Source organism: Drosophila rhopaloa, unplaced genomic scaffold (genome assembly GCF_018152115.1).
Source record: "Drosophila rhopaloa isolate 14029-0021.01 unplaced genomic scaffold, ASM1815211v1 contig_167, whole genome shotgun sequence".
NCBI classification, from domain to species: Eukaryota; Metazoa; Arthropoda; class Insecta; order Diptera; family Drosophilidae; genus Drosophila; species Drosophila rhopaloa.
This window is the reverse complement of record NW_025335047.1, coordinates 491,077-503,303: the sequence shown is the minus strand read 5'-3', so window position 1 is coordinate 503,303 and position 12,227 is coordinate 491,077. Positions and strand designations below refer to the sequence as shown.

The window sequence follows — 12,227 nt, the reverse complement described above, 5'->3', positions numbered from 1 at the left end:
CTTGGCGGACTCCTCATGCACCCATTTCCATTCCCATTCACATGCACTTTTTGCCGCCTTCTCCGGCAATCCCCTCCCCCCCTTCCCTCATTTACACATTTTCCTATTTCCCCATTTCCCCGCCCATCGGGAGTTTCCCTCCATTCCGTTCCGAGCGACTGCTAATGGATTCTACGCGGCGCTCTTCTACCTTCTCCTTGCTTTATCACTTGTCCACTTCAGCAGTACTATTTTCCTAGACAACCAGCACCACTGTACACTCGCAGAAAAAATGATCCTGTTCGCAATGATTTAAAATTTGATGTATTAAAGTAAACGAATACTTTTGGTTGGTCAGAACTTAAGAAAATTCAATCAATTTCAATCTTTTCTTTCAATATTAAATACAACAAGAAAGGAAAGCTAACTTCGGGCGGAGCCGAAGTTGATATACCCTTGCAGAATACTCTGTAAATTATATTCTCCAAAATTATTCATATGATGCATTCTTAATACTCATAAAAAATCCCAACTTCCTAACTTTAAAAACACCAAAGTTATGGCATTTCCAATCGTTCAGTTATATGGCAGCTATAAGATATAGTCGGCCGATCCTTATGAAATTTGGTATGTCGGATTGATTGGCCAAAAATAAAACCCATAGAAAATCCCAACTTCTTAACTTTACAAACACCAAAGTTATGGCACTTCCGATCAATCAGTTATATGGCAGCTATAAGATATAGTCGGCCGATCCTTATGAAATTCGGTATGTCGGATTGATTGGCCAAAAATAAAACCCATAGAAAGTCCCAACTTCTTATCTTTAAAAACACCAAAGTTATGGCTTTTCCGATCGTTCAGTTATATGGCAGCTATATGATATAGTCGCCCGATCCGGCTCGTTCCGACTTATATACTACCTGCAATAGAAAGACAACTTTGGGGAAAGTTTCGAGCAGATAGCTTGAAAACTGAGGGACTAGTTTGCGTAGAAACGGACGGACAGACGGACAGACTGACAGACGGACAGACGGACAGACGGACGGACAGACGGACGGACAGACGGACAGACGGACATGGCTAGATCGACTCTCCTGGTGATAGTGATCAAGAATATATATACTTTATAGGGTCGGAAATGTCTCCTTCACTGCGTTGCAAACTTTTGACTGAAATTATAATACCCTCTGCAAGGGTATAAAAAGGTATTGTATTTTTAAAGTGGAATTCAATTGATCAGAAAAAATATTTAGGTTTATTTCTTAAAACCCGAAATAAATATTATAATTTTAATTTTAAAGTTAGACAATTTCTTCAAATACTCCTGGTACTGACATTCCGTGGCAAGGCGAATTGACTTTGCCAGCCGCAAATGCTTGTTATACCCTTGCAGAGGGTATTATAATTTTGGTCAAAAGTGTGCAACGCAGTGAAGGAGACATCTCCGACCCTATAAAGTATATATATTCTTGATCAGGATCACCTCCTGAGTTGATATAGCCATGTCCGTCTGTCCGTCTGTCCGTCTGTCCGTCTGTCCGTCTGTCTGTCCGTCTGTCTGTTTCTACGCGAACTAGTCTCTCAGTTTTAAAGATATCGAATTGAAACTTTGCACACACCCTTCTTTCCTTTGCACGCAGTATATAAGTCGGAACGGCCGGGATCGGCCGACTATATCCTATAGCTGCCATATAACTGATTGATCGGAAATGCCATAACTCTGCTGTTTGTTAAGTTAGGAAGTTGGGACTTTCTATGGGTTTTATATTTGGCCAATCAATCCGACGTACCAAATTTCATAAGGATCGGCCGACTATATCTTATAGCTGCCATATAACTGATTGATCGGAAATGCCATAACTTTGGTGTTTGTAAAGTTAGGAAGTTGGGATTTTCTATGGGTTTTATATTTGGCCAATTAATCCGACCTACCAAATTTCATAAGGATCGGCCGACTATATCTTATAGCTGCCATATAACTGATTGATCGGAAATGCCATAACTTTGGTGTTTGTTAAGTTAGGAAGTTGGGATTTTCTATGGGTTTTATTTTTGCCTAATCAATCCGACATATCAAATTTCATAAGGATTGGCCGACTATATTCTATAGCTGCCATATAACTGAACGATTGGAAATGATATAACTTTGGTGCTTTTAAAGTTAGGAAGTTGGGATTTTTTATGAGTATTAAGAATGCATTATGAATGATTTTGGAGAATATAATTTGCAGAATATTCTGCAAGGGTATTTCAACTTCGGCTCCGCCCGAAGTTAGCTTTCCTTTCTTGTTTTTCTTTTGTGATTTCCTTCAGCTCATTTGCCCCTTGGCCTATCGCACGTTGCTCTCCTGCTTTTCCCGTGGCCGAGGAAAACTCTGCCTCCTTCTCCCGCCCTCTCCTCTTCACCGGCATTCCCCTCTGGCTCTGCCCTCTTCTGCATTGTATTATTTACGCTTGCCGCCTGGTCTTGTGATAAGCCTCTGCGGGTCTTCCGCCCCTCGACGGTCCGGGAGGATTTTAAAGTCATCGCCGGACAATGTCCCAGACTGGCGGCTCTCGATTTTCGCCTCCCCGCCGCTGATAAGAGACCTCGGCCACGGAGCCCTGGTCAACGCCCCCAGAAAAACAAACTGATAGTGGGACAGTAATACCGACGTTCCTTTTTAGGACCTACGTCCATTTATCAATTCAAATATTTAACGATAATGTCCAATATTTATTTATTTTTTTATGATTTTATCGTATGACTGATAGTGGATCGAGTTATGCCAGGATGTGCAGATACAGAAATCTTGTGGCCTTGAACACTGTGGAAAATAGACTTATTATTTAAAGATGAATTATAGAATTTATTGTAAGAAATCCCTTTTTAAGTTTCTTACTACTTTGCTCTAAATTAACTTTTAATATTATTCAATATTTATTTATGTTATAGAATACAAATGATAATAGTGCTCTAATTTATGTTTTTATCAATATTTAAATTGAATCCTTAAATAATATTAAATGTTTATTATTATTATAACATTTAAAACTAGCACTATCATCAGGTTAACCCTATAACATTAAAATCATAATTTCCGATCTAAGGCTGCAGCTCCTTTCCCTTTAAAAAAAAACACATTGTTTTTCCACTGCAGATAAACCTACAACGGATACACTCATACATATACGTAGCTCCTGGCTGCGATAAGAATAAGTATGGCCATGTCCCAGGACGCTTATCGAGTGTTGATTTGCCTTATCGACGAGGCAGCTCCGATTAGTAGCCAACAGGACTCATTTCCATCCTCCCTCCTTCTCCACCGATAAGGAGGCAATATCAATACCACGTATCGATTTCGGAGTTTTCCCTTCGGCTCGGCGTGGCACTGTGTTTTTTCCACATATGGCACTATCAGAACTGACTTTACCTTGGCCAAGTGTTACCTTGTCCAAACGTGAGCTTTGGCAAACTGCTCCAATTATTTGCGAAATTCGCTTCGCTCGATTTCGGATGGCCAAAATGTATGTCTCATGAGTGCGCTTGAAGCGCTGCTGTTGCAACATTCGAGGCATTTCTTGCTAACTCAGTAAACGTGAAACGGCGAAGCCAAGAACAGGCCCCCAAGAATACCCCCGTATCTTGGCTGTGTGCCCAAGAACCCCCGAAGTAATTAGGTCATCGGTTGTGGCTGTCACAATTTCGCGAAACGCATAAGAAACGAACCACGACAGCAGAAGTTGAACGAAAAATGGCAATGCGCCGAAAATGTCATGTTTTGGAATATGCACTTTCTCCTTCCCTTCTTCATTGGGTAAAAAAGTCAATTAAAAAACCAAAGCCCAATTATCGGTTCAGTTCTTTGTTTGCGCTAAATGAATATTCTAGCATCTAGCCACAAAGTACACCCAATTTCTTTAGTTTTTATACCCTTGCAGAGGGTATTATAATTTCAGTCAAAAGTTTGCAACGCAGTGAAGGAGACATTTCCGACCCTATAAAGTATATATATTCTTGATCAGGATCACCTCCTGAGTTGATATACCCATGTCCGTCTGTCCGTCTGTCCGTCTGTCCGTCTGTCCGTCCGTCCGTTTCTACGCAAACTAGTCTCTCAGTTTTAAAGCTATCTGCTTGAAACTTTCCCAAAAGTTGTCTTTCTATTGCAGGTAGTATATAAGTCGGAACGAGCCGGATCGGGCGACTATATCATATAGCTGCCATATAACTGAACGATCGGAAAAGCCATAACGTTGGTGTTTTTAAAGTTAGGAAGTTGGGATTTTCTATAAGTTTTATTTTTGGCCAATTAATCCGACCTACCAAATTTCATAAGGATCGGACGACTATATCCTATAGCCGCCATATAACTGATTGATCGGAAATGCCATAACTTGGGTGTTTGTAAGGTTAGGAAGTTGGGATTTTCTATGGGTTTTATTTTTGGCCAATCAATCCACCAAATTTCATAGGGATCGGCCGACTATATCCTATAGCGGTCATATAACTGAACGATTGGAAATGCCATAACTTTGTTGTTTTTAAAGTTAGGAAGTTGGGATTTTTTATGAGTATTAAGAATGCATCATATGAATAATTTAGAAGAATATAATTTACAGAATATTCTGCAAGGGTATTTCAACTTCGGCTCCGCCCGAAGTTAGCTTTCCTTTCTTGTTAATAATTATTTTATCTGAATCTTTTACAATAGAAACAGGATAATGATCAGAGCAATTGGGTCACAAAAGCTGGCGGTAAGCGGGTCTTGTCCTGCCTTTGTTGTCGGTCCGTAAGGGAGTTTATCGCAATCTTCTCCACTGCCCTCGTCAAAGCCCTCCAAAACGACTTTACCACCCTGATTGTCATCAAATCCGTCTTCTTGTTTGGCTTGCAGAACAATCCTCTCTTTGGAGTTTTCGAAACTGCGAAAAGGATCCTGCACCAGCGGTTCGCCATACCTGCTCATCATCAAATCTGAAGGGTCATTAAAGGATACCTGATGGAGAGCAGGCAAAGGAACCGCTTGGACAACAACTAAAGCCAGAACCTGAACAATCGAAGAGACATTGGCTAGTCCAGGGGAATTTATCGAACGTAGAATTAACTTACAATGTAAAAGAAAATTATGAAAACCCGGACAGCATAATTTATTCCCATTGACTTTAAATTTTAAACGATAGTTTTTTTACACTGACAAATGGTTGACATTTAAATACAATTTGGTTGATTCGTATAAATAATATAATAAATATATAGTTCCTTAATAACTTTTTATTTCAAGGACTTGGATATATGACCCATTCACATGTTAGTTATTTCTAAGATTCCGATGCTTTCTAAATAGGACTTCGAGAGTTCATAACTTTACCAAGTTAAAGACGATTTCATTATGGCATATCTCTTAAGACTTGTGACTTGATTTTTAAAAAATCTGCATTCAAATTTGTCATTTTATCGTTACCCATTTTCATGTTAGTTATTTTCAAGTTTTCGATGACGAGTAAATACGTGTTCACAAATGAACTAGAGTCCATAACATTACCAAATTTATGTGACATACCTCTTGGGACTTATGGTTTGATTCTTTATAAATCTGCATTCAATATGGTTAAGTCGGAAAGGGCCTACTATATCAAATAGATTCCATAGGAACTATAGGGAAAAAAAAAATTATATTATAACTTCGTTGATTCTTAACATAACTATATCCGAGATATAGTATTTTTTAGCAATGCTTAAAATGGCCGGCGTTGCGAAGAAAGATAAAATGGTCGAGCGAGAGCTTCCAAAAGTAACTGGAACTGGGTAACCGACTCACTCGCACACACTCGTAAGTCACTTGGCCAACACACAGAGCCACTTGGCTAAAATGAGCGGCTCAAGGTCATCACGCCACACAAAAAGAAAAAACGCAGACGGAGACGGAGAAAAATGCTGCAAATCTCTTGACGTCTAACTGCAGCCAAAGTCGCACTTGCAGTCGTCGCTCGATGGCCTCGAATCTCGAATCGCGAATCCGCTGCAGCAGCAGCTACACCAACAACCCAACAAACTCAACAGCAACATCAGCTCCCAGCGGGGCAACAACAAAAGCGGGCTTACGAAATCACGAGCCATTTGAATTGAATGAGCCAAGCAGTTCGTGGGTTTCTCAGGGGAGGTTACGAAGTAGGGAGTGGTGCCCAAAGCAAGGCTCATACACGGAGAAGAAATATCTCAGAAATTGGTCATAACTTTTGATCTTTACATAGCGATAACTTATATTAGTAACATATTAGTTAATATAAATATTATAGTTGATGATTTATCAATAAGATCCCATATTATGTTAATTGTTGATATCGATACGATAAATATAATATATTCCTGAAAGCAGAAAACGATTCCTTGCTAATTTCTGAAACTGATTTGATAGAATCCTATTATTTCGGTAACAATTTTATTCTTTTTTCTCTCTGCATTAGTTGGAGTTACAAAGCAACAAGCACTCTCACACTTATAAACAGAAACAGGCCCACATAGACAGCAAAAGCTTGGCGCTACAAAAATTCACACAGTGTTTCCATTGCACTTCACAAGGGAACCTCTGTGTATCTGCTAGGCACATCTCTCGATCGTTACAAAATTGTAAGACTTCCCATCTCGTTCTCCCTGTCTATCCGTCTCCCTCCCTTTTCCCGGCTGGTCCTATAACAAATCGATGGAATGCTAGTTGAACACTGATCAAATAAACCGCAAAACTGCCCATGCCCAAAGCCAGCCAAGATCATCAACAGGCATCAACAGCATCATCAACAACATCAACATCATCAGCAGCGGGTAAATCAGCAGCCGAAACCGAATTTTAATATCAGAACTTAAAATGCCCTTTTCGAATACCCGGCATATTTTCTATATTAAAATAAAAACTTTTGTAATATTTTACGAGCATTGCAAACAAACAAACCTGAAAGCCTTACTTGAATTGAAGTACTGTGAAAAATTTGTACACTATAACTTTATAAGAAAACAACAACCACAAAATCAAATCAATCTAAATATACACTCATACCAAAATTAACCCTAAAAACAAGAAATTCGCCTTATTTTTGACTTCAATGGCATCGCACCTTAAATTTTAGGGTAAATTTTTCTAAAATTAAGGGCGTTCCTTTCTAAAATCTAAGGCAAAGAGCCCTAAAAACAGGAAAAACTTTTCTAAAAAATAGAAAAATATTTCTTAAATGTAGGGTATTTTTTCTAAAAATTAGAAAAAATGTGCCTACATTCATCATGATGTATGTGATTTTTCATTCAGGATTATATGTACATATATGATTTTTAAGCACTTCGTTTTTCATTCAGAAAAGTCACCAATTTTGTATTAGTATTGCACTAATGAATGAATTGCCAATATCGATTTTAACTGTAATTCTATGGGGAAGAGAGAGAGAAATTAGTACAATTATGATTTATTTCAGTTCTTACACATAAAATCCGATAAGTATCTTATCCGAAAAAACTTTTAATTTTATTCGTCCGTCGGTGGGATTCGAACCCAGGTCTCCCGCGCGTGAGTTCAAAGACATTGAATGGAGCCAGGGTCGCGCGCGAAGAGCGCATGGCAAACCAAAGTGTATATGATGGGGCGTTTGCGAAGAATATTAGGTTAAAAAAGTTTTTAGAACTCGTTAAGTCGCAACTGTGAAAGTCGAAATATTTAAAACAAATTTTCTAAGATGATATTTCATATGACAAAAAATATTTTAATTACTTTTCCATAAAGGGTAAAACCTTTAGTCGTTCTAAGCATTACTTCTCATCTGTGATTATAACACAAGTAAAAAAAGAAAAAAAGAAAGATGTCGGCAGCTGAAATTGAACTTGCGGTGCTTAGATTTCTGGACAGACGTTCTAACCCCTAGGCTACTCAGACAGGGTTAGAACAATTTTATGGTCATTTTAGAAAATGTTTCCTATGTTATAGAAAATATTTCTATATTTTGGGATTCATTTCTATTTTTTAGAAAATATTTCTATATTTAAGAAAATATTTCTTTATTTAAGAAAGCGTTTCTATTTTTTAGGGTTATCGAATTTTTAAGGTTAATTTGAGAAAATTTTTCTATTTTTTAGGGTAAATAATTTTTTAGGGCAGAATTTCTAATTTGAAGAAAAAAATGTATAAAAATAAGTACCATTTTTACTAAAATATAGAAATTCTTTCTTGGATTTAGGGTGAGTTCAGTTTATGGCGACAATTTCTACATTTGAGAAACACTTTCTTGATTTAAGAAAAGTTTTCTTGTTTTGAGAAAAAAATTTCTTGAAAATAGAAATCTTTTCTTGGATTTAGAAAAAATAAAGTTTTAGGGCGAATTTCTAAAATTTAGGGTTAATTTTGCTATGAGTGTACCTATATAAATGGTATTATCCATATCATATCACATATCTTTTATATTCAACACATTTATATGTTTCTATGAATCTATTGGAGTCTTATTTTTTATAATTTTTATTGAAGTCGTCCTAAGCAGTGATTGATATAATTACTATTTTCTGGAGGAGAATAATGATACCCTTCGGCGAGGGTATGGCAACTTTGTCGCTTTGTGGGCGGCTTCAAAGTTGCCGTTCACTTGCAATTGCGATCCGCTGGTGGGCGGCGTGGTGCGGCTCCTCCGGATCTCAGATGGTGGATGGTGGATTTTGATGGCGACTTGGTGGACTGGTGGACTGTTGGCGTGCCTCGGTGGCATTTGGTGTCATTCGAAGTTAATTGCTGGGAACGAGCGGCAGAGGCCGCCGTACCTCGCTTTTAGCTCTGGCCCGGATTTGTGTCAACTCTTAAGGTTAACCTCGTAATTATGATTGTAGCTGCTGGTGTCTTGCGTTTTCTTCAGTTTTGTTCTCGTCCGTTCCCGCAATCGGAGTTGAAAAGAGGTAGAAAGATACATATATGGTAGGTATTTATACCCATCACGTCAAAGTTGTCTTTTATTAAAGTACTCAGGTTTTAAAAATTTGTATGACCAGAAGCTTCAAATTTTCGGAAATACATTTAAGAATGTTGTTCGAAATTTTATTTTGAAGAAAACAAACATCTATGCACCGTCTTTCAATAAAATAACTTAGCAGTAAGTTGATAAACTGTTTATAGATTTAGTTTCTAAGGTTTATTCATAAGACTAAAATTTGGAATGTAGATTGGAGAAGATCTACTACTAGAAGTCGGCCGCGTAAAGAAAATCGAAAATAAAAATTAGGAAAATATAACAGCTCGAAAAAATTAAGATGATGCCGTAGAGAAATCTTTTTCTGCCTTTCTTCATTTCCAATTTCAGCTTTATTCCCCGCCTCCTTGCCATATTTCCCCACCTTCACCCCACTACACAGCACCCTTTTTCGAGTCAGCTTTTCTTTGTGGTCCCAAGCCCACTGGCGTTCCTCGTTTGGCGGCTCTGGAGTGTGAGAAAATGAGAAAATCAAGGCAGCTACAGATGCATAGATACTCAGATCCAGACAGAGATGGAACTCTCTCGCTGTCCCGCTTAGTAAGTGGTTCCGTCTGTGTCCGGGTCCCGCCAGAGCTAAAAAAGGGCACGCCAAGCTCACATCTTTGTATTGACGGAGTGAGTATCCCTAGAGGAAAGCTGGAAACTTGAGTAATGGATTTCGAAACAACGCCAGCTCAGCTTTCGTTTCGATTATGAAATCAAAACCGAAAGAGTGGGCAGAAGAAAAGGTTTCCTTCTTTGCTCTGTAGATTTCCCTGGGAAGACTGGCGACGAATTTAGGTCAGGCGAGCTTAGGAATTTCTATGAAGAATCTGGGGAGAATCCCCAGAGTCCCAGAATATATATATAAGTTCTACCACTCTAAACAGGCGAGAAAGGCAGCGCTTGATTATTCAAATGTTATGCGCAATTTAACTTTTGTTGGTGTGGTTTATGTTTTTGTTTTTGTCCGTATTATTCAACTGCCATTCGATTTTATTTCGTGGCTACTCCTTGATGGGCAAGTTGGCCAAGTGGAAAACCAGTTTTAGAATCGGCCAAAACCCAAATAGCAGCCACCACCATCGCATTAGAGAATCCCACGCAGAACGCGTTTCACTCACTCAACTTTGGCTAACGTAGTGCACGACTTTGGTCTAATAAAACAAAAACACACACGTCTATAGAGAAGCACACATGGCCAGAGGAAAACCCCCACGCACAGGCATCTCCGAAGGTTGAAAAGCCCAGAGAATACACAGAGAAAAATCACGAATGTTGATGCTCTGTTTTTTTTACGTCGATCCTCATTTAAAATGACCGCATTTTTAGGAAAAACTAATAAGCCATTTTTGGCTTAAATATTCAAAATAATAATTTAAGGGAATATTTGATATTGATTATTTAATTGAATTGAATGTAGTATACCTATACTACACCCCGAATACTACCCTAACCACATCCGATTCATAAGGCTTAAGGAATTTAAATGTTCTCACTAATTAAGCTAACATAGGATATTTATAAATTTTTATTCAAACAATGTTTTTTGCTCCGTGCCTAAGAGCGACAAACAAAATCGCCCTCGCTGTGGAGAGTTTTTAATTAAAAGCAAATTTCATCTCAAATAATGCCGCTAAGGCAGCAACAACAATTAAGCAATTAATTTATTTCAGCTGTGTGGCACTTTGAATAGCGGGAAAAAATCCAAGCCAAGTAGTAAATGGCCTGGCAGGCGGCCAGATCGGATCAAACCTGTTGAATCGCGGCCCCAGAACTCCGGGCAGTTCCCCTTAGAGAGAGAGGGCTGAGCCAAGCGAGTATTGCATACCAGATACTCGTATACGCTCGTTAGCCCCCTTGGACCTGCCGTGTTTCACAAGGCAATGCAAATTATCTGGTTACAGTCCAGGGTTTAACAAAAAGGGGTGGGGGTACTAGGCAACCGAGGGATGCATTTGGATCGCCCTGCTGAATCATTTCGGCGGTGATTCATGCCGAGAATAAACGCAATTGTCCCTGGTTTCTAGCGAAATTAGTTAATAATTTAAAGGTCGCTTGCGAAGCAATAATATTTGTGCAAGGAAAGATTAGGGTAAAATATTAAGGGTCATGCAAATCAATTTTAACAAAAACTTCTTAGGGACCAACTGCTTTAACTTGGCACTATCTTTATCAACACATAATCAGAAAACTGGAGGTAATGGCGTCTTATCTGCCGCCCGAAGTCTTGTCTCTCAATCCTTTCCCACTATCAGCTGCTGCAAAGTCAAAAAACTCGTTAGGCTAGATATGTGCCAGAAAGATAATCTTGGGCGCAGGGAAATGTTCCCGTTTCCCAAATACGCACTTTGATTGACGATCTTTCCCATGCATGCCTAATGATCCTTAAAATGGGCACTAATAACCAAGCCAGCCCCCTTTGGAATCGGGAAACGCCCTCCGCTTGGGGGTTACCCAGGCATTTGACCATTGGGTTACGTGTGCCACGGCACACGAAGAAAAACAAGCACACCGAAATTAATTTAAATAATTTGAAAATTGGAAAGTTACATTCAAGCATGTTTGGAACATGCATATCTTAATGATCAAAGGATATAAAAATAAAATGTACAATATAATTTTATTACAAAAATTTTTAAGGAATCGTAGCTTAATATTTGATCAGTGCAGGGTAACCCCAGCAACAATTATTCAACTTAAGTAAGTGCAGTGGGGAAATATCGAATCATTTCGGTTTCAGTTAGAAGCGCGCGCGCGATCGGTCTCCAAAGAGGGTGGGGGTTGGGTGGTGCTTGGGTGGTAAGGGGGCGGTTGGGAGGAGGTGAGTGATCAAGAGTCGACCATACCCGGCACGCTTTTTCGATCAAACCAGTTTTCTGTAATAGCTGGCATTTGGAATTAGTTACCGCCGATGTATTGCTGCACTTGGAATGCGCCCAGCTGAAAATTCCCGCGCCACGCCCCCTGTCTTCGTACCGCCCACCAGAATGGAGAGTTAACTATTTTTAGCGTTCGGCAGAACTTCATTAAAATGCAATCAATTTGCAAGTGCAGCGGGTAGAAAAGCAACAAACAGAAGCCACCCACTCTCTCTCACAGTATCTCTCTTTTGGGATGTCGGAGGTGGATAGAGAGCATTAATGCTGAAAGAGCAGAAGATGGGGCTAAAGAAGAAGTGGAAGAAGCCGCTGCGTCGGCAGAATGAAAACGAGGACGACCAAACTGCATTGTTGTCATATTTCGTAATACGCTGATGCAGCAGTGATAGGGGAAAGGGGGGAGGG

At 39.2% G+C, this 12,227-nt stretch overlaps 1 protein-coding gene across 1 annotated transcript; it reads right to left on the bottom strand.

The window, feature by feature from the left end:
- Nucleotides 1–4,667: 4,667 nt before the first annotated feature.
- Nucleotides 4,668–5,151, bottom strand: LOC108045090. The gene is made up of 2 exons (XM_017124281.1): nucleotides 5,075–5,151; nucleotides 4,668–5,012 (listed from the first exon to the last, which is right to left on the bottom strand). The coding sequence occupies exons 1-2, from the start codon at nucleotides 5,120–5,122 to the stop codon at nucleotides 4,668–4,670; spliced, it is 393 nt and encodes a 130-aa protein (XP_016979770.1). The 5' UTR covers nucleotides 5,123–5,151.
- Nucleotides 5,152–12,227: the final 7,076 nt, after the last annotated feature.